Here is a 27,319-nt window from a genome sequence, read left to right as displayed (position 1 = left end):
GGGCCACTGAGGACCTCCAAGCTCACCTCGTCTATCGACTGGTTGAGCATTCCTTCCTTTCGTAAACTTGGCCTTTCTTGGGTTCTGTGACTCACATTCTCCAGGCTTCCTTAAAGCTACTTTTGCCTGCCAGAGTACCTAGGCCTCTTCAGTTCAACATTTCTGTTTCCCCCACTGCCTTCTGGATGTTTCTGTGCATGTTTTCCATGGGCACCTCAAACTCAGCCCATCATAGGCCAACCTCATCTGCTTGACAGGGAATCTATCTGTCCTCCTCCTGGGCTTCCCAGGACCCAGCCCTGGGCCTGGTAGAGTGTTAGAGAATGAACTGTGTCCCCCCAACCTGCTCCTCCTCCCGTGTGAAGGGCATTTTCCTCCTCCTTGCAGCACTCCGGGTTGCCCTCATGTCCCCTCTAAAATCTACTCAATTATCCCCATTCCCACTGCCACTGGCTTAACCCAGGTCACCCGCTCTCTCACCTGGATAATGACAACAGCCTTTTCACCTACTTCTGTGCTTCTAGTCCAGCGCTTCTCACCATTGCCTGCACGGAGGCCCTCGCACACGTTCTAAAGCAACCTAATCAGATCTTCTTTCGCCTGAAGTCCTTCATGGATCCCAGGGCTTTCAGGATACCATTAGAACTCCTTGGCCTTGACCTTCATCTACTATCATCCTAATCTTAGGCCCCTCCACATCCATTCTTCCCTCGAGGCATACAGAATATTTGTGGTTCCCTGAACGTGACATGATGGTTTACGCCTCTATTCTCCATGTTCATGACATTTCCTCTAGAAACCCACCACCTACTTGTTCTTCAGAACTAAGTCCAGCATCCCCTGCCCCAGGAGCCTTCTGGGACTTTGTCCTCCCCATGTCTTGAGAGGCCTCTTTCCTCAATGTTCCAGTGCACCCTGCACAACCTTCTCATAGCACCTGTTTGGCACCTGTCCACATTGCTGTCTCCATCATTTGACTGTGAACTTGAGGCCAGGAATCCATCTGAACACCCTGGGCGTCACCTCAGGCTCAGTGCATGGAAGGAATGAGAGTTTAAACTTAGCCTCATACATTTCTTCCTTAGCCTTGGGACACATTTGGAACCACACAACAGATAGCAAATGGAACTCAAGAATAAAATGGCACATAGGGTGAAAGACTGGCTTTTAGGACTTTGTGTGTGATGGAGACATGCCATAGGCACAGAAACTTACGTAGCTCATGAAGATCTTCTCAGTGGGTTTGAGATGCCTCTGGATCTCACAGTCCACTGGGTGCAGGATGATAATGCCATCGTCGGAGAAAACGTAGAACATGTTTCCCACACTGAGGCCTGGGAGGAGCAAACATAGCCATGGTCATGCTCCTTCTAGTAGCTGACCCCCAGGCAGGGTCACATGCCACACTGGGCACACACAAAAGCTGCAGTTTGGGTGCATCTGGTACGGGCACAAAGTGCGAGTCCTGGTCAAGGTCGGGGAGGCCAGGCGAGCAGGTGGTGTGTGGGGAGCATGGGGAGAATGTGCCCCGAGGGCAATGAATCAACACAGCACATCAGCACTCTGCAGTCCCTGGGCCATCCTCCCAGACATGCACGTCTGCCCCAGGTCATCTAGGGCTGGCCACCAACACAAGTGTTCAAATAAGTGACAGCCTTGGATTTGACGTACATTTGACCTTTCCTGTTCTGAAAGGTAAAGCTTCCCTTGGCCATTTTGTTGTCAACTAAAATCAGAAAGGATCAGATGATGTCAAAAAAGCAAAGACTCTTATTTCTAGACACATTTACGGACCGTGCCACTCCCTGGAACGTGTGGTCCTAAGGATGCTGTGTCCTTTGTCCAAACTTGGTCCTGGCCTCTCTGTGTGGTGAACCTCTTCTTCAAGGCAGCTTCCTCCAACCTCAGCCCCCTCAGTTGCTCTCTGGCAGCCCCATGCTGGGCAGCAGAGCACACAGCCTGGTCGTGCCTGCCTGATGCCATCTGGCCCCGGGCTGTGGCTGCCTGGGGAGAAAAGGCCTTGGGGACCAGCTGGTTCAGCTTCCTTATTTTAAAGACAGAGAAATTGAGGTACAAGGTGGGGAGGGGCTTGGCTGAAGCCACTTACCTTTGTGCCAGAGCTGGGTTTAGACCCTGAGCCCCTGCTCTGGGCTCTGTCCCCTCACTCTGCCTCTCCACAAAAAAGTAACAGGGCCAAAGAGGTAAGGGTTGATTTCTCCCCCCCCCCCCCATTCATTTCTCGTGAAGGTAGAATACTAAAAAGATTTCTGTAGATTCTAAGAAAATTAAATATATGGAAAACTCTCTCTTTCCTAGCATGCTGCAAAAACCAGTGTACTGACTTAACTGACTCTGGGAAAGTTTTTAGTAAGTTAGAAACCAGTTAAACAAGCAAATAAGAATTGCTGTTCCACGTCCTTCCAATGACTCTGCAGGTAGTGTTCTGGGCCTCAGGCCCTTGGTGATGGCACCAGTGCCTGTGCTCCTGGTGTGGACAGAGGTCTCTGAGTGACTCCATGACACAGCCTCACTGCCTCCGGTTCTGTCCTCAGAGGGGCTCTGGGAAGAAGGGCTCCTGCCACTGTGAACAGCTTGACTCCAGCCTCTCAGAAGCGGGTAACACGTGGCAGCATCTGCGTAGGCCCTAATGGGAATCCTGGGGTGCTGGGCAGCCTGTCCCTGAGGGCCAGAGGAAGCTGGCTGCCACGAGGGCCTCATCTCGGCTGCCTCGGCATCACAGCATTTGGAGTGGGGCCCTGCGGCACACATTTGCTCCAACCCCACCTATCTAGCTCCCAGCAGGACCTTCCCTTCTATACATTCTCACTTGGCAAAACTCTCTCACTCAAACCTTGGGGCCAGAGGGGTCAAAGTCCCTGCAAACCACAGACCCCACAGGAATTGCCTCCCAGGGCTGCTTGGAAAATCGATAGCTGGAGGAACCAACCTAAGGTTGAAAGCTTAATAGAATCCACATGAGGTTTGCAGCTGTAGCTACATTTCAGGCTGAGCCCAGTGCTTTGCTCACAGTCGGCAGCAGAACGTGAGGCTCAACAAATACTCGCTCAACAAATAATTGACTTCACAGGAGACTCAGCCTCCTGATCCAGGCCCCTGGAAGGTTCTATCTGAGTTTAGCTTCCACTAAGGGGGTATGAAGATGCTTTCTTTGCTTTTGTGTGCTCTCATCATCTCATTGCTCCTATTGAGAGTTGGGCGTGCCTTGCGGCCTCTTTCTTTTTGCTATTGTATTCCCCTTTCTCTAGGCCTTGAGTTTTAGCAGCGAAGGGCACAAGTGGCCAGGTCAAGGCATGATGGAATTTGCTCACTGCTGGACTGTCTGATGCCAGTGCAGCATGGGCCAGCCCTAAGCCCTCAGGCAGCTGTGGGTCATAAATGGGCATTGGGACCTCCACAGCTGCAATTTCACACATGCAAGGCCTCCTGTGTTCTTTGCAGGTCTCCACTTTTGAAGCTTGAGTGCCTTGAGTGAACTCACCTTAGAAAAACACCACCTCTCACAGACACAGAGCGAAAGCACTCTGTGTGCATCGTGGCCTAGGAGCTAGGTTCAGGCAGCATCAAGGGACCACTGTCCATGATGAGTGACTGTTGCTGTGACTTCTTCTTCCACAGGTTCCTACAGCCTATTGGCAGCAATTCCTCATTTTCCAGGTTCTGCCTTTGTTTTGCTCCCACTTACTGTGACTGATGTTCAGAAATTATTGTGTGTATGTGAATGCACGCACGTGCTAGACTGTAGGTGACACCATGCAAAGTTATTGAGGAAAAAATAAGACACGAAATACGTTGGTTTTTAAAGAGGGAGATTAGTGCTTAACTCTGAAGTCACATGGTGCATTCTGCTCTCTCATACTCTCCATCTGTGCAGTGAACTGCACAGTAAGTTAGCTCAAGGGGATTCGGACTGTGCTCTGGTGAAGGGGTTCAGAGGTGGGGCTGGGGTCGATGCATGCACACGCACCCCAACCGTGACTCTCTAACCCAGCTCCCACATGTGCCTGCTGTTTTGAATCATATCAAATTGTCAGTATTAGATCATTTTTGATGTACAAAAATGGCAATTTTGTATGGGCCAACCTAATATCTAAAGATTGTTTGATAAATACAAATTAAAAAATTCTACTCATTAAAAATATACATGTACATATGTATTTACAGAAACCATAGTAACTTTTTTCTTCAGCATTTCCTCAAAGTATACACTAATCCCCAACACCAATATCAGCTACTGGAAAAAAGTTTAAGGTCCAGATCTGACCAGGAACCCTGCCAACTGGCCTGCTTCAGTGGAGGTTTCAAATAGCGTTCAATGGAAACTTTCCATTTTTCAATTCTAATGGTCTAGTGTCCATTAATGACACTAGTAGGTTTTAAGTCTGCTTCTCAGTGTGTGCCACTTGAGTTTGACCTTGACCTGCTCCCTCCCACCTGATTTGGCACATGTACCCCACTTGTGGGGACTGCTTGGAGCTAATGGTGGCTCATGCAGAGATGACCCCTTATGGAACCATAAACACACATGATCAGAGGCACAACACAGAACAAGTAAGCTGGATACCTTCCTCTCGCCACAGGATGTTTGCGACTGCAGCAGCAGAGAATTAGGAAACCAGGAACATGATGGAGGGAAGGGAAAAAAGAAGCAAGCAAGGTCAGAACCTTCACCGTAGTGATTCAGTGAGTGACACACTGGTCTCTATTCCCGCGTGGGCAGAATCTGCCCCACTCAGTGCCCCAGCAATGGTACTTGGGGGGAACTCTGGACAGGGACAATTGCTTCTGGGTCTCAGGACCCTTTCGGTTCCTAATGAATCTTTGAAATCAGGTCCCAGGATCACAGAAGCTAATGGGATTCTCCAATTCTGTGGATGATAAAGAGCGAGCAACATTTCTCCCAGACCTGGATTACTTCCAGGAGCATGCTGATTTCCCACTAGGGTTCTTCTACGAAGACCATCTGAAATACTTCTGATTATCACCTTTGATGATGAAGACTCAACTTGGAGTTTTTGATCAAGGGAAAGAGACCATGTCCAATAGCCATGTCCATGAGATCACACCTGTAGACCCATTTGGGGAGCAGTGGCTACAAGGGAGAGCACATAGCACAGCAGGAGGGCTATAATCCCTGGAGTAAAGGAGTGTATGTGTGTGGTGTGTGTGTATGTGTGTGTGTGTGCGCGTGTGTGTATGTGTGTGTGTGTGTGTGTGCGCGTGCGCGTGCCAGTTCCTGGCCATGGCGGGGGCGGCAGCACCTGGTGCGTGGATAGTACGAGGAATTTTGTGCGTGAGGGGCGGAGGTTCTAGTCCGACAGCAGGTAGGAGCAGAACTGGGGCTGAGATAGGAGAGCTTTCCGTGGTCCTGGCTCTGTCTGCTGTCCAGAGAGCTTCCCTGTCTATGTTTCCAGAGTCGCCTAGGTTGCTAGGGTAAGGTCTGCTCCCCCTGGGCACTCTCTGTCCCCAGCTTTGATCACAGAAGAATATGGGATTTATCCCATTTCAGGGGCTCATAGTGGCTGTGACTCTGGTTAATTAGTTCCCTCCTTGACACCTGATATCCCCCAACCAGCTCAGTAAGGTGCTCGGTGCTCAGAGGCAGGAGTGAACTCACGGGTCTTTCTAGCTGAGTCTTCAATGAAGAGTGAGGAGATATCTTCATCCACGCCCACTTCATTTTTGGCAATGCAGGTATATGCCCCTGTGTCTTCATACCGAACACTGCTGATGTGGAGTTCACTCCCATTGGCTGTAGAGAGGACAGTGCTCAGGGTGGCCTGCTTAGCTGGGACCCCCACTCCTCCCCTCCCCATTCCCTTCACAGGGCTATTGAGAGTGTTGACATTGAAAACACAGCCCCTCGACAGGGCCGAGGGCAGCCAACATCCCTGATATACACCCAGGAAGAGTTAGAATAGCTGAAATGAACTGAGGGGGACGTGGGACCTGATTGACAGCTTCTCATCTTTGCTTTCAGAAAGCCCACAAGACCTATGTGAGCCCACACAGCAGAAAAATTTGGGGAGACATTTGTTCACTCCCAATATGTCTGACTTTGAAACAAATCACGCCTCTCATTTCCATTCCTGGGGAGAGTGTAAGCTTGAACTTGATGGGAAGAGCACAGAGACACCGAGGGCGGCTCTTACCTAAAAGCGAGAGCTGTTTTGACATCTGGGTTGAGACATCCACACCATTTTTCAGCCAAGTGATTCTGGGCATAGGAATGCCTTCTGCATGGCATCTCAGACTGGCCGCCACCCCAGGCTCCTGTGCCTGGGTCTCCGGATAGACGCGAATGACTGGTGGCACTGTGGGTGAGAGTCACTGCTGATAAGAGAAGGCCTCAGATGGCCTTGGGCCCTTGGTCCAACCCTGAGACCCTGCTCCAGAGGGGTGAACCGACAGGCAGCTCTGGGATTCTCTTTGTAAGCAGCTTAGAATCATCCTGTTCAGCAATTCAAGCCCTAAAAGAAAGGGCTATGAAATGGATTGTAGGCAATAAACATGTCAGCCTTCGTACCTTATTATTCATGGCTTTCATCACTATTGTAAATATGATCAGAAAGAAATCCAAATATTTAATGCTGTTCAGCTGCTACATGTAAAGATCAACAGCCACTGAAATTTATTTCTGAATGACTAAAATTCAGATATATTATTTCTTTTATCGGAAAGTCATTGGACAGGGGCTTAATTTCTTGCAGGAAGTGCTTTACAAAGCACTTATGGGCACTGACTGGCAGGGCTACTAATTACATCACTGCTCCAGGGCAGTCCATTGATTTTCCAGGGGGTCATTTTCATTTCTCTACTTCTCACCCCATGGAAGATGGGTGAAAGGCAAGTGTGCCCTCCTTGGCTCTTGACTCGCTTGTGGTCCCTGGCCCTCAAGTTCAGGGCTGGGGATGTGACCTGGTCCACTCATCAGATGAGTGTGGGGGGCAAGGCTCCAGCACCCTCCATAGAGCTCTGGCCTTTTTTACACAGGCTGTCTGTGGGGGAGGCACCTGGAAGAAGTAAAGATTGTCTGCAGGATCTTCTCTCCTAGCCCTAGTTCTGGGCCCAGGAAATAAAATACTTGTCATTTTCAGTGGACTTAAGGACTCTTACTTATTTGTACATATTAGTCTACACAGATCCAAAAGGGTTTGTGAGTGCTTATGTAAAGGCACCTGGATGTCAAACTAAACAAAAGAGAAACATCACACAACTTTTGGGAAGGTAGATATGGATTCTCCCTGAAGCAGGCAACTATATTTTCCCAGAGTTATCTGGAAGCTCCTATCGTCTGATAACAGAAAGCATCCCAGTACATTAGGAGAGAGAAGATTTTTCTTGGGGACCAGAGTTTAGAACAAATTGATGCTCATCTAGCAGGGGGTGATGGTGTTGATTCTGGAAGCTGAGCAAGATTTCTACTATCTGTGCTTGGGAGGACAATAGCAAACTTGTCTCATTATGAGAAATGGACTCTGCAATTCCTGTCAAAACTCCTCAGGAGGCTGCTAATAGTCTGATCAACTCAGTCTGAGTTTTAAGTCTTTCCTCTGGTTGACCTGTAGGGAAAAGTTGGGGGGCGAAGGAGAAAGCCAAATGGACAACCTGCAAAAGGCGTGCGTGATCCCACCCTCAGAACGGCCCTGAGCTGTTTTCAAACATGAGCTCAGGGGCACCCTCTGCCAAACTGCACAGAGATCCAACAAGTCGTTTCCCCGCTTTCTCATTGTTTGCAGTTCTAGAGAGTTCCAGGGTGTGGCAGAAGGGCCTTGTTGCGGATGAGGCCTCTGGGGATGGAGGAGCTACATGGGGCTCCAGGTGAGGCATACCTAGAGGGCTTCTGAGGACACCAGGCAGATCTCCCTGCCCTGACTCCCCCTGGGTCAAAGAGGAAGGAAATAGTAACTTATCTAGGAAACTTCCCTATACCCTGCATTTGGCAGACGGACAAATGGGGTTTAAGTTGAACAGGTAGTAGTTTTGGTCAGGAGGCGGTAACTCAAAAGCAGAGAGATCGAACTGGGAGGCCTAGGAGCACTGGACTGGTAGGGACATGGTGCCAGGACCTGGGGCCAATGACCCTGGGCTCCTACCAGATCACTGTTTATTTACACAAGCTGGCTGAGCAACCACAGAGTACACCCAGACAGTGTGGAAAGAATCAACAGAGATGAAAGCAGAAATGAATGAATCAATGAGCCAGAAAAGAGTGGAAGTGATAAATCTAAGAGCTGGCTGTTTGTAAAAACCAATAAAGTAACCAAATTTCTGGCAAGTTTGATTAATGAAAAAAATAGAGAAAGAACACAGAGGAGAGAAAGCAACATGAGAATATGTATTCAATTACGGATAATAAATGTGAAAATCTCCATGAAATGGATCATTTAGAAGGAAACTTTAAAGTATGAACACTGAATCAAGAAGAGACTATTAAAAACAATTTTAAAGTGTTACTTTTCGGTTATGCAAGATGAGTAAGTTCTGCACATCTGCTGTACGGCACAGGGCCTATAGTCAACAATACTACTTTGTGCACTTAAAAATCTGTTAAGAGGGTAGATCTCATGTTAAGTGTTCTTACCACAAAAAACAACAAACAAAAAAGAAAAACAAAGCAACACAAGGAAACTTCTGGAGGTGATGGAGATGTCTATTACCTTGATTGTGGTGATGGTATCACAGATGTATGCATATGTCCAAACTTATCAAATTGTATACGTTAAATATGTACAATTTTTTGTATATTAATTATACCTCACTAAAGGTGTTTTTTAAAAAAAGTGCTACTAACCCAAAAGGCAAGTTCTTTAGTACATGTAAGGAATGAGTAATTCCTAGAGCATACAACACAGAAGATGTTCCAAATTATATCTGAAGCTGGTATAAGCTACTATAATCTGGACACCAAAACCTGCCAAAGAGAGCACAAAAAAATGACTACAGACCTATCTCACTTAGGACTAGATATACCAAAATCCTGAGTAAAACAGTGCAAATCAAGTCTAGCATAGTATTAAAAGAACGTACTGTGACCAAGTATAGCCTGTTCCAATAGCTATTAGGAAATCTAGGATTAGTCATATCCAAAGTCAAAGGCGGGGAAAAAGAAAAATCATTTGATTCTCCCACTAGACACTGAAAGGGCCTTTGGAAAAAAAATCAAATCCATTTCTCGGGGGAAAAAAACCTCAGTAAAACAGTAACAGAATGATATTTTCTTCCCACGATGAGGAATATCTCTATAAAAAGAAGAAACAGCGCCATTCTTTTCAGATGGTGAAACATTAAGTCAGGAAAAGAAAAAGGATAAAGGAAAAGAGGCAATGTCAGACAGCATTGCGCTAGATGTTGCCGTCAATGGAAGGCAAGAAATGAGAGGTACAAGTATTAAAAAGATGGAGAAATATGATATTTTACCTGAACATGCTCCAGATAATGAACTACCAAGTAGTAAGTATTAATAAGCGAGTATAGTATAGGGGCCAGTGTCAAAACATACAAAATTAATAGCTTACTTATATATCAGCAGTGACCAGACAAGAAAATACAGTGGACCTAAGTGAAGAAAACTATAAAATCTCACTGAAGACATAAAAAAGGACTTGAATAATGGGAGAGGTACATTCTTGGATAGGAAGATTTACTCTTGTTAAGAAACAAGAGATTGCAAATTAAGCCATACATTTAATCTCATTCCAATTAAAATCAGTTGGTGGGGTCTTGACAAAACGATTCTAAAGTTTATCTAAAAGAAAAACGTGCAAGAACAGCTGAGGAAATTTTGAAAGACAAGAGTGATGACTGTCGTTTTCCATACCACACATTGCAAAGCATTGCAATACCAAATGCTGCAGAGTGCGGAGGGGAAGAGGATGAAAGGTCGGAGGGAATTCCTATCTGAGTCCAGCACCACGTTAGTGGTCTCGATTGATTTTACAAAGCTCTGTCAATTCAATATTGTGCAGCCAACCTTTATTAAACACCAACCGAGTGTCAGGCATTATGAACAGAGCAGTGAATAAGATGAGCTCAGTCCCTGCCCTCATGGAGCTTTCTGTCTGGGGGAAGGTGATTAAACAATTAACTGCAAGTGTGATGAGCATTACCAGAGGGACTTTGGGGCCATGCAGACAAAGGTCTGGGAAGACTTGTCAGAATAGAGCAGAATCCACTCTCTCCACCTCACAAAGGAAATACTGACCTTACTTAAGCCTTTGGTGCCTGCCCCTTCATTGATGGCAGGTTTGTCCAGTAAACTGGGGACTTGGGAAGGGCCTGGCCTCTAAACTGGTGGTTTGTGGACTGGTCTCCTCAGTGAGATGGCCAGTGGCCAGCACCAGCCTTACCTCTGAACTTGAACAGGAATCTGTGGGCCCAGGAAGTTTTCATACTTGAGTGTGCATCTGAATCCCCTGGCTGGGGGGTGCGTGGTATGCCTGTTAAAACAACACTGGGCCCAGCACCCAGTGTCTGATTCTGGAGATGTGGGATGGAGCTGGAGGATTTGCTTCTAATTATCAGGTTCCAGGTGAGACCCTAAGTCAGCCCTGACTTGGGAGCTCTCGCTGACCAATTCAGGGCTAACTGTGAACTGAAATGTGTGCCACTGTTTTGGAACAAAATGAAAACTGCCTCAAAGTCAAGGGTGTGGAATGAGTCACTCATTTAAAAAGATATGAGTATCTACTAAATGTAAGACACCTGGGCCTCCATCGTCAGCCGTTAGAGACTGCTCACGTATGCTCAGAGTGACAGGCACCCTCTGCTGGCCTTGAGGTCTCCATGAGCCAAAGTCATCCTGGGGACTAAGACTACTCCTCCCCTGGCCGCTGTGCCTCCATCAGCAGGACTACAGAGGGAGCCTTAGACCTCTGCATGCTCCTTCTCCCAATGCCCCCCCTCCTCAATCTTGTCCCAACTCTCCAACTGGGGATCATGGGGACTCTTTCCTTCATGCCCTTTGTTTAGGATCATGTCAGCCTCCACAAGAAGCCTAGGCCTCATCCCCAAAGCCTTCTGTTGTGCCTTCTGGAACTCATGTTCTGCCATCAGCAAAATGTCCTATATCCTCAAACTCTTCTAGGAATGCTCCTTCACCTTCTTGGTCAAATGGAAATCTATCGACCCTTCTTCCCCCTCTCCCACCACTGGATTGGGCTGGGAGGTGAGGGAGGTGACCTTGGCCCTTGTTACCACTGTCAGGCCATTCTCCTTCTCCCTTCAGGAAAATGCCCAGTTTTGAGTTTCGTGTCATGCCCAGCCTCCTCTCTAGATTCCAAATGCTCCGGGACATTGCTCTAGCACTTGTCTCTCGCTGCAGCAGTCCCCCACTTTCTGCTGGATCTTTCCTATTGGTCCATAAAATGCTGTTAATTTCCATCTTGGAAAAGAACCCCAAACCTCTCTTTACCTCAACTTCTCTCCCCAACTCTGCCCCATTTTCCCCCTTGGAAATACCCTGAAGAGTTCGCCATTCTTGGTCTTGGCGGCTCTAACTTCTCTTCTCCATCCCTCTCTTGAGCCAGTTCCAGACACACTTTTCTCCACCACGCCATGGAAATGCCTTTCCTCTGGTCACAGGGACCCTCCTCCCCCACATGCTGACCCCCACACAATGGCCAGTTCTGTCCTCATCTTCCCTGGCCCGTCTGCAGTGTTTGGCACAGCTGTCACTCCTCCTCCTTGTCCCCCAGACACCACACTCCTACTTTTCCTCCTCTCTCTGTGTCTTCACCTCTGTCTTCCTTACTGTTTTTTCCCATCTCCAGGTTCTAAAAGCTGTCATGCTTGGTGGTCGGACATTCTCTATCTGCACTTACTCCTTCAGTGATCTACCCTAGTCCTTTGACTTTAAATACCATCCACCCTACAAGGCATCTGAAATTTATATCTCCAGTCAAACTCTCCCTTCAGCTCCAAGCTCAGATACCCAATGGGCTGCACAACACCTCCCATTTATCATGCCCCCACGAGCCCCTCGTCTTTCTTCCCAAACCTGCTCCTCCACCCTCCTTCTCGTCTCAGTAAGTGGCCCCTCTACTCCTAGGGTTGTTCAGACCAAGATCCTTTGGAGGCATCTTTGACTTTGCCACCAAGTTGACACTAATGTCACTTTTTCAGTAAGACCTTCACCTGCCATCCTATCTAAGATTTCCTCCTTGTGTCTGACTCTCCTTATCCCCTTCTCTTATAGTTTCCTCCCTAGTACTTCCCAACCTTTGACCTGATCCATGAGGACGAGGACTTTTGTCTCTTCATTGCTATATTTCTAGCGCTTAGCCTGGTGAGTGGCTTGTAGCAGAAACCCAGTCAATATTTGTTGAATGAATGATGATTACCCTGAGACCAAAAGAATGAGGGGGAAGAGCATTTTCAGCCCTGAAAACAATCAGTGTATGGCAGGGAATCAAGGGGGCAGGTGTGTTGGGGAACTGAGAGAAGTTCAGAGAAGTACACAGGGCTGGAGCATGGAGGAAGGGTGGGGTGACGAGAGATGAGGCTGGGAGGTGGGCAGGACCCAGAGCACGGTACACGTGCACGCATGTACATGTCTGTGAGCATGAGCTGTGGACTCACAGGGACAAGAAGCTGCTTCTGCCCCTCTGTGAACCAGTAGCTCAGGCCTCCCCTCCTATTTTCCCAGAGGGATTGGCAAGGAGGAGACTGAAGGAGCACAGACAGGCCAGGAGCAATGGAAGGGGGCTCCTCAGACAGTCCTGGGGCCCCTGGGCTAGAGTGGGACCAGGCAGCCCCTGGGCCTTCCCAGCTCAATGCCCTGCAAAAAGGGGGCCTGTGATGTGGAAGGCAGACCCTGAGCACCAAGGCACTCCAGGGAGAAGCCCATCTTGTGTGACCTGACCACTTGGTAAGGGAAAACAGGCACAAAGATGTTAAAAAACAAATCACTCCATCAGTTGGGTGGGGGCTCGCCCACTGCCTCCAGGACCAAACTGTCCTCTTCATGAGTGATGAGGCATCTGCTGAGCCTGCAGCTGGCGTGGAACAGGCCCCAGGCTCTGAGTGAGCGCCTGCTCACCTCAGGCAGAAGCTGCAGCTCCTATGGAAGCCAGGGCTCTGGATCCAGCCTCCCGCCAGGACAGGGAGAGCCTGGGAAGAACCCGGGCAGGGAGGCGGGCATCAAAGACCTCACTGCTCTTGACCCTGGCTTGGACAGGCTGTCAGAAAAAGTTTTGCATTTTCACTTTTAAGAGACTGAGAAAGCATCCTCCCCTTCCCAGGTGGAGACATAGCTTTCTGCAGCGACAAGGCAAAGACACGACTGTTTTTCTTGGGTCCTGACCTCCCCCTCTTTTCTTGTGTTAATTTACACTAAAAATCCTTTGAAATTAATACATCCTGGGTAAACACATTCATATCCTTTTACGTTTGCAAAACCTTCCAGTGAAAACCTAACTAAATTCCAGTTAGGTATTTGAATACCTAACACAGAGACCCATTTTCTTTGGGGAACATCGATCATTTCCAAGGTGAAAGGCAGCATAAATATGTCCTAAGTAAGAGACACATTCACAAAAGTATCAAGCTGGAGTAATAAACAGATTTGGGAGATGATTATTGTATTTTGGGAAATGAATTGCTCCGTGTCTGAACTGTGGGGAGGTCGAGGGTGTTTTTAATTTAATGGATTAATCATTTATGTCTGAAGTTCTTGCTCCTTCCTCTCAAAGCAATGCGGGAGGTTTGCACGAAGTTATAAATCATGTCAGTGTTTGGGGCCTCATCTCTGGGAGTCCTGGTCTATGGGGAAGAAGTTATACTAATGAGTTGAGAGAAGAAGTTGCCTGGAAGGATTCCCTTTAGCCAACCAGGTCAAGACAGTCACAGATGGAGAAGCCCCAGAAGATGGTGACCCAGCCTGTATATGGGTCCTGCGCCTGCCAGGAAATGGGGCAGCTCCAGGGAGAAGTCTCTGTTTTATTCCTGGCTTGGCAAGTTTCTCTGGGTTGTGACTTTCCTATCCATATAATGGGTTGGAAGCTCTCAGAGGGGCCACCAGCTCAGACCATCTGTCTGACAATTATAGTTAAATATAGCTTGAGACAACTCAAGATCTCCCCCGTATCTGTCCACCTTGGACTTTGAACTATGTCTGTGTCAGGCATTTCACACGCATTGCATCTCATCAGGCCTATAATGCAGGAGGTACAATTGCTATTCCTATTGTACAGATGAGTTTAAATGCCCAAGACTGTATGTCAAGGAAGTACCAGGACTTGAGCCCATGTCTATCCGGCTCAGAGTTTATGACTTGATCCTTTGTCGGGGGTGATGCCAGCTTGGGTCTGCCCTGTGCCTAGGGTGGAACAGCCCCAGACCAGCTCCTGTTCCCAGGAGTGGTATCTCTGTCTCTTGGGCCCACGGGCCACACATTAACTCTCCAGCACATCTGCTATTAACTTGGAGTCTTCTGAGCCCTCAGAGAAGAAGGCAACTGACCAGGGGACCCTCTCCTCCCTTCATCATTCTCCCTTTCCTGTCTTCCCTCCGAGGAGAAGCCAGCTGGAGGAACGGGCATAGAACATTGCTCCCTGTCTGTGTGTCCCAGGCACTGCCTCAGCTCAGGAGGCCACAGGCCATCTGCCAGGCCAAGAGGGGCCCAAACCACACCTCCAACAGCGCTGCTAGCAACTGCACGCCGTTCCCCCTGAGCAGCTCGGGGCCATCTTCCTCGTGCTTTAGACTCATGCTTGGGATGCATAGCGAAAAGGAAAAATCCCCCAGATGAGTTTGTTACTGCCTTCTCATTTCTTCTTCAAGTGATTCCATAGCAAGGAAGCGTTCCTTCTGTCCTGAGCACCAACAGTACCTTCTCAGCTCTCCCTGGTCCTCCTGCCTGAAGGCTCTGGGCACCAAGCTGCAGCCTGCAGAGCTCCCCGTTGCCCACCACCCCTATGAGCCTTCCACAGCAGCCCAGCCCTGCTGGGCCTGCCTCCTGGGAACTCGAGCAGCATCGGGAGTCTACACAGTGATTGCTGAGCCCCAGCTGGAGCTGGTTGACTGAGCCATGCAGTTCACCGGCTTCCATCCTGCTAAGGCAGGGGCCGAGGCTTACATTCACTGCTGTGGGTCCTTCATTGGATCCTCACTAGGCCGGCTGTTTCTGACCAGGCCTGAGCTCAGCACCAGGGCAGAGATAAATGAGGCAGGGTTCTTGTCCCCTGTGCCCCATAGTGTGCAGCCCACAGCAGCTCAATGCTGACCTGCCTACTGACCGCACCCGTGTCCCACATCTGGATTCTCCAACAGCCACAACACAATGCCCTGGCGGGAAGGGGCAGGCAGGGCAGGCAGGGCAGGCATCCAGAGTCTGGGCTTTGGAGTCGAGATCTGTTCTGCAGTTAACAACTGTAGGGCTGGGGCTCCTGGGCAAATGACTCCATGTCTCTGAGCCCCAGTTCCCTCATCTGTGAAACAGGGACGGGGCATGGTATGTATGCAGTAAATGTCACTAGCATGACTGTGTCTTTCATACCATTCTATTTTCAACATCTTCCCATCTTCCCACACAGGTATGACTTTTTTCCCTCTCAGTCCAACACAGCAAGCCTAACTTCTGGAACACTTTGAAACCCTTGCGTCTTGTCCCAGGTCAGCAGTCAATGGACTTGTGTCCTTGGGAAGAAACACCAGGCCTACTTTAGTGTGGTGCTCCCATAAGGGAGCTGGTTAATGGACCCAAATGCCATCCCAAGTGCCTGGGAGTCAGCCCAACCTAGTGACCTATGGGCTTCTGGAGCTGGGCGCCCCGAATGGCCTAGTCCAGCTATGTGTGAGCCGAGCACAGTGAACTGACTTCATGAGGCAGAAAGCCCACCACAAAACACAGCGGTCCCAGCGTGCTTCCTCCGACTCTACTGATCGTACTTTGGCTGGAAAAGAACTCTTAAATCTCTCAGCAGTTGGAAAAAGGATCTTAAGTGGCCTCTCTTTGGATCTCAGCGGGAAGGTTTTGCTCCATTTAGACTCCCCCAGGTCCACGAGCAGCCTCTTCAGCTGAGACTAAGCAGTTGCTGGGCTGGGGGGTGGGAAGTGGAGAGGCGGGAGGTAGGGGTGGCTGGGGAGGGCCAAGTCGGAATTCTCCACTGCCATCTGCACAGTCTACTTGCCACGTGGTGGGAGGAGCCTCTACTTTGAGCCCAGCAGCACCTCAGGGGGTTGTGGGCATGGGCCTTGCTCCTGAATTCAGCACTGGGAGTGAGGAACCAGCTCATCCACATCAGGAGCCCAGTCTCAGAATTCTGGGGCGACAGGGCGCAGAAGGGCCCTCCGAGCACCAGAGACTTACCACTTACTGTATTAGGGCATTTAAGACCAGCATCTCCTCCAGAAGCCGAGGGGAGTACACGCGCTCACCTGTGAGTTACTTGGGTTCCTCGGCAGGTGGCAGACCCTCCCCTCCTCACAGATTTGCTTTGGAGAAAATAAAGGGGACAAGGCTCCAGGCCTCTCCTTGTGTTCCTGGTCCTTGTGAAGCGGTAGGGGCAGGATGCGAAAGGCAGGATTGTGGATCTGGGAATATTGGTGGATTTCTATTTTCCAGGCTTGTCTGAGGACCCGAGGGACCAGGAGCAAACCATGTGGAGTTGTTTGGCAACCAAAGATTCACAACATTGTACGGTGCTGGGCACCACTTGCCAGTTGTAGACGGTACAGCCCTGCTCACAGTGCACAGTGCATGCGCTGCCCCTGGAGCAGCCCCTGCTCAGGGAGAGGCAGACACTGCCTGCCGGCTGCACATTAGATCAGCCTCTGAATTCCAGCCTCTGAACCCCAGCTCGGGGATTGGCTGTTGGCTCACCCAGGGGGCATTATAACTGGGAACCCCTGATTATTTCTGGCGAAATGCAGAGATTGCATTGTAGGCCTGGAATCAAGCAAACAGGCACAGCCATGAAGCCCCAAAGGATTAAGTACATCCCAGCTCAAGGGAAATACTAATAACATATGGTTTAGGCATGTATGAATATAAAAATCCCCAAAACATCCCACAGGGTAAATGCAGAGGCAAGCTGAGCTCACCCAGTTGTCCTTAAATGGCTTGTCACCTGAATCCCAGAAGTAAGCGAAATTGAACCTCATGATGCAAACATTCTTGACACTTGCTCACTTTATCTCAGAGCAGAAGCCCTGAACACCAGCTGGCACCAAGGATCTGGAGCTGACTTGGAGCTTCCACACTGTTCCCTGACGCACAGACACCCTGCTCAGGCCTGCTTCGTGATAGGAGGGATGCCCAGCGGGGCCTAGATGGACGAGTGTAATTTCCCACGGTGCTGATCCACCCTGGCACTGTGAAGGCTTGTTTGTTCTGATGGCTGGAGTGGCCAGGCTGGGGCAGCCAGCAGTGTGACACAGGTCAGAGCACACTCCCTGGGTCTAGAACACTACCACCTACCAGTGGGAGACCCCAGGCAAGTGACCTTATCTGGAGATTCATCCCTAAAGCGGGTTAAAATGGTAAAGTCCATGTGACATGTTAACACAGGGACTGGCCACAGTGAGCGCTCAGAAAACACTGGCTATTGTAATTGTTGATGTTATCATCAGGAGGGGTTAACTCTTGCCGGTTTCCAGGACTCCTGGTAACACAGGGACCTGTGAGAAGCAAAGAAAACCTGCCACACCTGCTCAGATTCTGTCTTGGCTTGGCCTAAGCTGAGGCTGGGGGAGCCTCTTGGGGAGGGAGAAGGAAACCAGCCCCTGTTGGAGGAAGTAATGCCTCCCAACTGGACAAGTGATGTGAGTCCGCACTGCCTGGAAGAGGAGTGGGGTGGTTAGACCGTGTCTGCTTCTCACTGGATCCAAGCCCACAGCAGCTCACCATGGCCATGTCACCCCTAGGGCACACCCCACATTCTAGGGGCTGCCAGAGCCTCAGCTGCGGAGCATGACTTGCCCAAATGACTCACCTCCCCTGCACCGGGATTCATTTCATGAGAGGAGGCTTTGGGTGAAGCTGGACATGGAAATTAGTGGGAAGGCTTTGCCCTTTCCCCTCTGCTCCCCTTTACTTATGAGACAGATGGGTTCAGATATTTCTTTAAGAAGACAGAATTTGGGGGTGGAGGTGGAAGTGCTGTTCTGAGCAGCGTTTTGGGAAGGCTTTGAGGGGGTGACATGCATGGAGCCATTTACTAACCATTCACCTGAAGGACGTGGGTCTGGAACAGCTCCTCGTGGCCGGAGGCGTGGCAGGTGTAATTGCCCATGTGGATGGTGGTCACCTTGGTGATGTAGAGGGAGTCGTCCTCTCCGAAGTCCTGCACGGGGCAAGGAAGACAACGAGATTGGTGCCTCTCTTGAGCATGCTGGGAAGAGTAGCCGGTCTCCTGGTTTTCCAGGGCAACAGAAACCCTGCAGCTGTGAGAGATTTCCATTCTGCCTGCCCCCTTGCTCAGCCAGAGCTGCCTGCAGGGCTGTGCTGGCCCAGGCAGCAGGAGCTCCATCTCTCTTCCATGTTGCTTGCCTGGACCCTGTATGTCCATTTAAGGCCTTGTTCACCTTCTCTGTGAGGCCCGGCTTGAACACTTCCCCAACACACTCTCTTTCAATTTCTACAACTGGGTAGTCTCGCTGCCTGCTAACCTGCTCGCCCGCTTGCTGGTTTCCTGGGCTCTGGTCCACCTGCTGAGAAGCTCTGGAGGGCCGGCCTCCTTTAGAGTCAAACTTTTCTTAAAAGGCCAGATAGCAAATATTTTCAGCTTTGTGGGCCATAAGGTTTCTGTCAACTCCTCAACTCTGCCTTGTAGCATGAAAAAAGCCATAACAATGCATAAATTAATGAGTATCACTGTTACAATGAAATTTTATTAAAAATAATAGATGGTGGGCAGATTTGGGGCAAGGGCTGTAGTTTGCCTGCCACTGGTTTAGACCCACCGCCATCCCAAAATAATTTAAGGAAGCTTGCAGAGATCTGGATAACCCCGGAGAAGGGAACTAGAAGTCTGAGAAAGAAGGGCAAACAAAAAACAAGGGCAGGGACGTAAAAGCCATGAGGGGCTGACGCCAGCCATTTCTGGGAGAAACGGCTCAGTAAGCCTTGTCCTGTGAGCTCTGCAGCCTCAGGTGTGGGCTCCTATGGGTCCACTGCTAGGGCAGGGATGGGCAGGAGTGGGGTTGACTGGTCAGAGTCGCTGGTGAGCGCTCGGGCACAATCCCACCCCCACCCAGGGCCTTTCCAGTCAGCTGTGTTCTCTCCAGCAGAACGCGCACAATGGCCCCATCCAGGCACCAACTGCAGACGTGCTGGGGGATGGAATCAGCAGTGCTTCAGGGAGACCCCTCGTCAGGTTCGGCCTTAGTTACCAACATCTCCGCGGTGTGGTGCTTGGAGCTGACAGGACCGAGGAGGTCCCGGCTCACTGGGGAGGAACAGGTGGCGCAGTGCCGGCTCGAGGAGTGACGGGGAAGCCCAGCACTGAGACTCAGGTTCTAGCTTGAGCTCTGTCACTGTCCAATATCCCCTTGTCCCTCTGGGCACTGGTTTCTCCACCTGTAAGTTGTGGACATGTGCCCTGACTGCTTTATGAGGTCTTGGGGAGATCTGACAAGACAGTGCTTGTGAATATTTTCCAATGTGGTAAGTGTGACATACATGGGGAATACTACTTTTCTTGTTATTTAACAGAAGATGCAAAACACCTCTTGAGCCCCTGGAGATGACAGCAAACCATCCCTCCTGCCATTCCCCCTGTCCGTGTGAGTCTCCTCTTTCCACAGCAGCCTGGTGGCAGGAGGGAGGGAAGGCCACCACTCTGTACAAGGGTTGTTCAAGGACAGTCACAGGGCAGCTCCTTGTCCTTGTCATTCCTGCTCCCAGAAGTGCTCACCCTCTGTCTCGCTCACATTCCGGAGGGCTCGGCCACAACCATTGTGAGTCCTTTGAAGATGCTTTCTGGCTAATTTACCCAATGAGGGGGTGCAGGCCCAGAGGGAGGCTTGGGCTGGGGTGCAGGCTGGAAGGTGGAGAGGGTACGTGTGCAGCCTGCTTTCAGTATCAGGGAAAAAACACCCAACAGTGCACTCCCTGTGGAGTAAAATATTGGAGGGAGCTGCTGGCACTCTGCACGTTTTCTCTGACATTGCTCTGGCTAAGACAGCCCCATTCCTATCACTCTGTGGAAGCTTCAATAATAAAAATAAAACAGCAGATAGCTGATTTGTCCTGGGTCATAACAGAGTCATACAGGGTTCATACCTAAGTTGGTTCTGAAAAGGTAATGGTTAGTCAATTCTGGGGCTGACACATTTCTAGTCTAAGCTTTTTTCTGTGTCAAAACCTAAGTCTGGAGGAAAATATGTTTTGCTTGGAGTCTCAGTGGCTGAATGGAATCTTAAGAAGGCTGGGAAGCCCAGCACAGTCCCCACCTGGAGAGCCCCTCAATACCTCACCGGGTTGGTTCCAGGGCAGACTCCATCCCAAAGGGCAACGCCAGAGCTGCTCACAGGGAGGCTGGTGCTGGGGACCCCCTGGTGCTGATCTCCCCTCATTACCTTCCCGAGCCTTCATAGCCCTCTGCCCTTCCTCATGGGAGGGCCCCTGAAGTCGGTCTTGGGTTCTGGCTCCCCATGTTCTTGTTACACCTCGATGGGGTAGTGTGGTCACAGGTACCACAGCCTTCCTCAGGCTGAGAAATGCCCCAAGGCTGGGGTTCCTGTGGACCAACTGCAGAGTGATGCCCCAGTAATAACAGCAGAGCAGAGCATTCAAGAGCTAACTGTGTGCTGGGAAACTGGACATATAGTGCCTTGTTTAATCCTCAGAAAAAAACCCCTGAAAACCATAAAACCAAGCAAAAGCCCAGTCCGCATGGAGTGAGAAAGTAGATCCTTCCTTCATGATATATTCAGAGTCTGATCTTCTCTTATCCCCTCCACCGCCACCACCTTGGGCCAAGAGGAACCACCTTCTGGTCTGGGGGCTGACAGCAACCTCTGCCTCTGCCCCTTTGCAGTCTGCCCTCTATACGGCAGCCAGAGGACACCCCTCCTCGCTCAGAGGCCCAGCCCTCGAGGGTTTGCAGGGGTGATCTGCACGTCTCCTCCCTCACCCCATCTCCCTGGCTCATTGCACTCCAGCACTGTGGTCCCTTGCTGTCACTCTACATGCCAGGCATCCTGCCCACTCAGGAATTTTTGATTTGCTGCCCCTTCCTCTCCAAAAGCTATTGGTCTGGTTTGTTCCTCCTCCTTCAAGTCTGCTCAGATGTTACCTGCCAGCCCAACTCCCATCCCCCCCACCCCCCACCACCTGCTTATTCCTCCTCTTGGCACATGCCACCATTGAGCGTACTGTTTGCTGTCTGTCTCCTCCCAGGAGAATATGAGCTCCTGGGGGAGGGGCGGGACTCTTGTGCACAGTGCTCACTGCTGTGCCCCGGCGCCTAGCACAGGGTTTAGCACACACGGGCCCTCAGTAGATATTGGCTGAGTGCACTGTACAGGGTGCTGAGCTGGGCTTTCTGTAGGAACTGTGTTCCGTTCTGGTTCTTTGGGTTTGACAACTCAGGCCACACCTCCTGCCTTCCCAAATATTACCAGTCACACGGAGTCAAAACGAGGTGGCTGGCGGGAAGGCAGAGAACTGGTCTCGAGTCTCGTCCCTGCTTCCCCACCCTGTCTCCTTCTCCAGGCTGCGTTCCTCAGGCCAGGGCATGCCGGGATTGACCAAGGAGAAGGCTCACCTCAGAGCAGCAGGCAGAGATGGAAGAGCCCATGCGTGTAATCCCAGACCTGACGGGTGACTTTGGGTGAGCCCCTAACTTAGGGTGAGCCCTTCCCTAGAGGAAGTCATTTAACCTCTCTGTCCACTTTTCCTCACTGCTTCTAGGGCAGACGCATAACTCTTGAGTGATCCCTCTGGTGCCGAGGGGTGTGCGCCAGCTCTTCAAGGACACGCAAGGCCACTGGATGCGTTATGGCACCTCTGTGAGCACCTAACTCATCACCAGCCTGTGACTTAGGCTCTGGGGAGAACCTGACTCTTCGATAAATAAAATAATGTCTCTGGGCTAAAACAATAGGCGTCATGTAATTATAGAACAAGGTGCATATTGTTTTCTGGAACATGAATACTGGCTACAGAAATCAAATTTACCTCACTGGATGTGAGGAAATTACTTTAAAAATTGATTTAAAAGAAGCTACATAAAACTAAACCTGCAATCCTTCTTCTCCCGAACGTTCTTTGAGATGTGTCTGAATACTGCTATCAATGCTTGATTGCATCTCTGTAATTGTCTTTTTATGGATGGCTTTTTTTTTTTTTTGCTCTGATGCATTGAAATGTATTAGCAAAATCAAGGTTCCTTCCAGAAATAAACAGATGCCAGATTAGACCATTCTTTGGGAAAGAGACATTTTTACTTAAAGACATGGTTTTCGCCTTTTAAAAAGCTATTTTCTAAGTATCTGCCCTTAATAAAGAAAGTAATTGAATGAGACTTAAGTATTAAACCATATTTAAGCAGAGGTGAGCCGGGGGATGGCGTCACAGTGATACATGCGAGGCAGGTCTAAGTGATAAGAAAATGAGCCATGGATGCTGAATGTTTAGTGACTGAACCTTAAACACAAGGACTCCAGAGTGATTTCAGAGTTCAGGTGAATGATACTGTCAATGCTACAAGTTAAAACTCAGAGCTTTTCCAACTCTGCCCTTCTCAGGAGCACTTGCAGCTCTGTGTGGGAAGGACGGAGTAAAGGAGGGCGTCTTCACCTCCATGCTGGTTCAGTTCTGGCCCCTAGGATTTCACTAGCCCTAGCATCCCACCTGCACAAGCATTTGAACACAATGGACCCAAACACTGAGCGACATGCAGGACCATGGCGATGGCCAGTCCTCAGAGGTGCCTGCATTCACCGAAGCACACATGCCCGTTACCCAGACCAAGCAAGGACCAGATGCATCACTGGTGGGCACACACAAACATCCACGTGGGCACACACAGAAAACATGAGCATGCATGCGCGCACACACGTTCCAACTCACTGAGTCTCTACAGCTGACCACCCTGACCCACACTGGGGTTCCTGTGCTGGTCACTCCTTCCAGCCCTTCAGAGGACAGACTTAGCACTCTGCAAGGACTCCTAGAACTAGTCCTCTTGCTCAGAGTCCTCTTAAAAAAGAAGTGCCTGCAACTTGAAGCAATTCCTAAGTAGCCACTGAGCCCCCAGGGGAGGCTGCTCTGGACAGTCACATTTGGCACAGGCCACCCAGAGTGGGTCTTTGCTCGTGCCCATTCCCAGGCCCAGGCCCAGGAAAGCGAGCCACGGCACGAGAGAGGGCACTGTCAGGAGGGTCCCTGGCTTCCCAGGACTCAGGGGGTGTGTGGTCACTAGTTGACTTGGGTTTATGTGGTCAGTCTCCCCCACGACTGCGAGTACCACAGGGGAGGCACCTCATCTCTCTGTGCACCACTGTATTGTCCCCACTGTGTGGCACGTTGCCTGGCGTATAACTGGTGCTCAGTTAGTGCTTACTGGATGAATGGAGGTGTCTTAGCCAAGTGTGCTGGCTCCAGGGGAGCCCTGAGAAGGGTAGTGAAGGAGTAATGCTCCCCAGAGAGAGTTCCTGCTTTTGCCTTCAGCTCCTGATTGGTGGACTCTAGGTCTTAGAATGTCCTGTCTCCTAGGAGTGCCTTTGTTTGCCTGGGGGCTTTGGCCACCAGACTGTCAAACTACATGATCTATGGTGGGGCTCTGGGCCACGTGGTGTTAGTTCTGCCTCCTAAGGGGCTGGTGGCTAGAGGTCAGCCGCGTGGGCAGGAGGTGATTGAGCTCTAGGAAAAGCTCTGGATACCAGGCTTGGGTGACCCTCCTGCTTGGCAATACTCTGTGCATGTTTTTACAGTCAATGCTGGGAAAGTAACACGTCCTTGACTCCAGGGGGCGAGGACAAAGAAAGCTCCATGTTTGGATCCTCCTGGACTCTGCCCCATGAGCTTTTTCCCTTCCCAACAGGACAGATTTTAATCTGTACTATTTCCCTGTAATAAACTGTAACTATGAGCATAACGGCACTCAGTGAGTTCCCGTGAGTCCTTCTAGCAAATGATTGAATCTGAAGGTAGTTATGGGAACTCCCCAAACTTGCAATTCGTGTCAGAATGAGGGTGGTCTTGTGTGGACTCCTGTCTCTAACGTTGTAGGTGGCTCCAAAACTCAAACTGGGAGATTCTGACCCAGTCATGTGGGTGCTGAGCATCTGACCTGGGGACAAACTTGAGTGTCCGAGTGCACACAGGTGTCTAGGCACCTGCAACAGAAGGGTTACATCAGAGACTCAGCTTGTCCATCCTCAGAAGCCAGAGGGCAGGTACCTCTTGACCGGGCAGGACTCCAGAGTATCATGTGGGTGGGTGGAGCTCATGGGCCCTCTGGTGAGTTGCGGCCTGAGCTTCTGAATGGGGCTTTGGATCCTTAGCCAATCACCCTCGGGTGCCCAGCTGGGATGGGAAGGGACTCAGGTGCTAGGCTGCGCTGCAACAGTCAACTGAAGTTCCAGACTGCCTTGAACCTGCTGCCTTCATCTGAGGAAACTGTGGCCCTCCTCTGAGGATACTTGGATCATGAATCCCCTGGCTGAGAGGGTCTTGCTGAGGGTACCGACTCCTCTAACCTTGACCATACTCAGAGCGAAGACAGCCAACCAGCATCCTTGCTGCTCTTGAAACACTCTAGGGAAGATTTGATTAAATTTCCTTCTGTGTCTCACTTCAAGGTCCAAGAAGGCTTGTAATCAGGAACTTTCTCCTGATGTGGTGTTTAAAACTCCTACACACTGTTGGAAGGAGTGTAAACCAGCGCAAGCTTCTTGGAGGGAGATATGGCAATATCCATCAAAACCGAAAACGTGCCCACCATCGGACGTAGTCATTCCACTTCTAAGAACTTATCTTACAGACCTACTTATGCAAATGCGCAAAGAGGTATGTATGGGGATGTTCCCTGCAGTACTGTTTGCAGTAGATAAAGCCTGAAAATAGGCTGAATGTGAGCATCCCTGTGTGGGGCTGGGGAGGGGAGCCCAGGCAAGGCAAGTGCTCAGGGACAGCTCGAGGCTCTGCAGTCAGGGTCTGGAAGCTAGATCATAACCTTCCTTAGGGACCCTGGACCTTTGGGGTAGGGCCACAAGTAGTCAGTGAGTACAAGGGAAGCCTTGAGGCCAGTACTACAAGAAAAGAAGGGTGACCCTCAGGAGGCCACTGAGAAAGCAAAGGCCAGTGGAGGTCCTTGGAGGGCAGAGCCCCCATGAATTGCACAGGCTGCTCTTGCACATGGGCCCGCCTGGCTTTTGGAGAGCTCTGGCCAACACTCCTTGTGGTTTGAACTCATCCGAAGCTCAGAGGAACTGGATGTTCATCTGCAACCAGGGTTTTTGATGAAAGCCAGAGAAAATTGGCCAAAGCCTTCGAGTGCTTCAAGTATAGTGTTTTCCAAGATTTTAAAACAAAATGTACCCAAGCGTTTAATGAGATTATTTTAATGCAGAACCTACAACCACCGTTGATCGTGTTGCAAACAGCTCTCCATGCTAATCAAACGCCTCTCATCTTTTTACAATGGATTCATGACTAGTTCATATATAGACAATAAAAATTAAATGAGTCATGAGCTCCTAAATCATTCTCTTTTGGTCTTTTTAATAACTCACTTCCAAAGAAGAGCTGGCTGAGAGCATATGCTTCATTAGAGTTATTTGTTCCTGGTTTCACAGCATTTAGGCATGGGAAAAAGTGAACCTTTTAACACATTCTTCAAACACTGCCACAAATACTTTCTTCTAATGGATTCTGTTTTTCTGCTTTTATCACTGTACTGAGCCTGCCGACATTTGAAAGCCCCAAATAGCGAGATTTGGCAAAAGAAAAAAACTAACAAAAAAGAGTGACTCTTTCAAGTCATTTGAAATATACTGAGTTTGTTATAGACCTTTTTTTCTTTCTCTTTTTTTAAAAGCAGAATACAATAGCAAAATGTTTCCTCTCCCTGGGAATATTCTGGCCAAACAATTCCATGTGCTGGTCTCAGAGGCTTCTGCTCCCCGCCCTTGCTGGAGCAGAGCCCAGTGGCTACTGAGTACTGGAGCAGCATGCACATGGGCCTGCATCCTGAGTGGACACATCCCCCGGGGGCCAGGACACTGCAGCCATTACTGCTGGAGCAAGAGGCAGGTCCAGCTGCCCTAGAGTAAGGCCTGTACAATGTTGGGTGCTAGGTGTTGTGTCCCCAGAGCGAGGCTGGCTGCAGGCCCTGGTAAGTTCCTGGACCCTCTGAGTTACTTAACCTCTCTTGCCTCAGGGAGCTGTGGCGAGGATTAAAGGAGCGGATGCTTGTGATGGAGGGGATGCTTGTGATGGGCCAGCATGGAACCTGGTCCCTGGACATGGGAGTGGCTTAGGAGAAACACCAAACATGGCTGGTGGAAACACCAGCATCAGCGCTAGCAAGGATTCAGCAGGTCAGCTATTTTCTGTGACTTTGGGGATGTCCTCTCTCTGCTTCTGCTCCCCTCATGGGCAAGTCCCCTGTCCCTGAGGATCATAAGCGACAGTGAGTAAGACAGTTATGAGGGGACGGTGAGTGACATTGTTGAGGCAGGATGTGCACACTGGGTTTGGGGACAGTCACCTCACTTCACCCTGGGTGGCTGCTGTGTGGTCCAGGCGGAGGGCTGAGGCCTGGAATGGGTTTGCATGTTCAGTTTCTGCAGAAAGTGAGGCAGCCTCTGTGTCCCCCTAGTATGGAGATCAGAGGAGGGGGAGGAGCCTATGGACCTGTCTTGGAGATGGGCCCCCATAGCCTGGCTCTGAGCCCTCAGGAGAGGGGGCTTCAGGGGCAGTTCCCCGGGGAAAGTTGAGGCCCTGTGGTGCAGGTGAAAAAGAAGGGTGATTGGGTGGGATCAGAGGTGTATCTGGCTTCTATGCAGGACTCCCACGTCCGACAGGTCCCTGCCTCCCAAATGCCCTCCTTATCTGGACTATATCACCTCAGGGCTGGGAGGGTCCTCAAACGTTAACCCTGTTGGTCCCCTTCAGCTTGGGTACCTGCCATGACAGGCATCTCACTGCCTCTTAAGACAGAGTTCGTCCTGAGGATAGATTCCCCATGGGTTCTAGCTGTGGCCTCTGGGAGTGATGGAGTCCCTGTCCCCCACGTGACATTGTGTTGTCTGAGCAGAGCTGGACCACAGGCCAGGTGGCTGACCACAGGCCCAAGGTGGGGAACCTGAGGGGTGAGGGCTCATCCTCTGTCAGGCGCCAGCACAGGCA

General features: G+C 50.1%; 1 protein-coding gene across 2 annotated transcripts in view; it reads right to left on the bottom strand.

The window, feature by feature from the left end:
- Positions 1-27,319, bottom strand: part of FSTL4 (follistatin like 4) — a 408,701-nt gene that overhangs the window by 23,920 nt on the left and 357,462 nt on the right. For both annotated transcript variants that reach the window (XM_070571053.1, XM_070571054.1), the window contains exons 8-12: positions 18,182-18,302; positions 6,171-6,332; positions 5,636-5,770; positions 4,583-4,609; positions 1,216-1,334 (exon numbers count right to left, since the gene is read on the bottom strand). In XM_070571053.1, coding sequence (XP_070427154.1) covers positions 1,216-1,334; positions 4,583-4,609; positions 5,636-5,770; positions 6,171-6,332; positions 18,182-18,302 — 564 coding nt within the window. The remainder of the gene's footprint in view (positions 1-1,215; positions 1,335-4,582; positions 4,610-5,635; positions 5,771-6,170; positions 6,333-18,181; positions 18,303-27,319) is intronic.

The sequence above is a fragment of the Equus przewalskii genome, chromosome 13, assembly GCF_037783145.1.
Source record: "Equus przewalskii isolate Varuska chromosome 13, EquPr2, whole genome shotgun sequence".
In the NCBI taxonomy this organism is placed as follows: Eukaryota; Metazoa; Chordata; class Mammalia; order Perissodactyla; family Equidae; genus Equus; species Equus przewalskii.
This window is presented reverse-complemented; position numbering and strand designations above follow the sequence as displayed.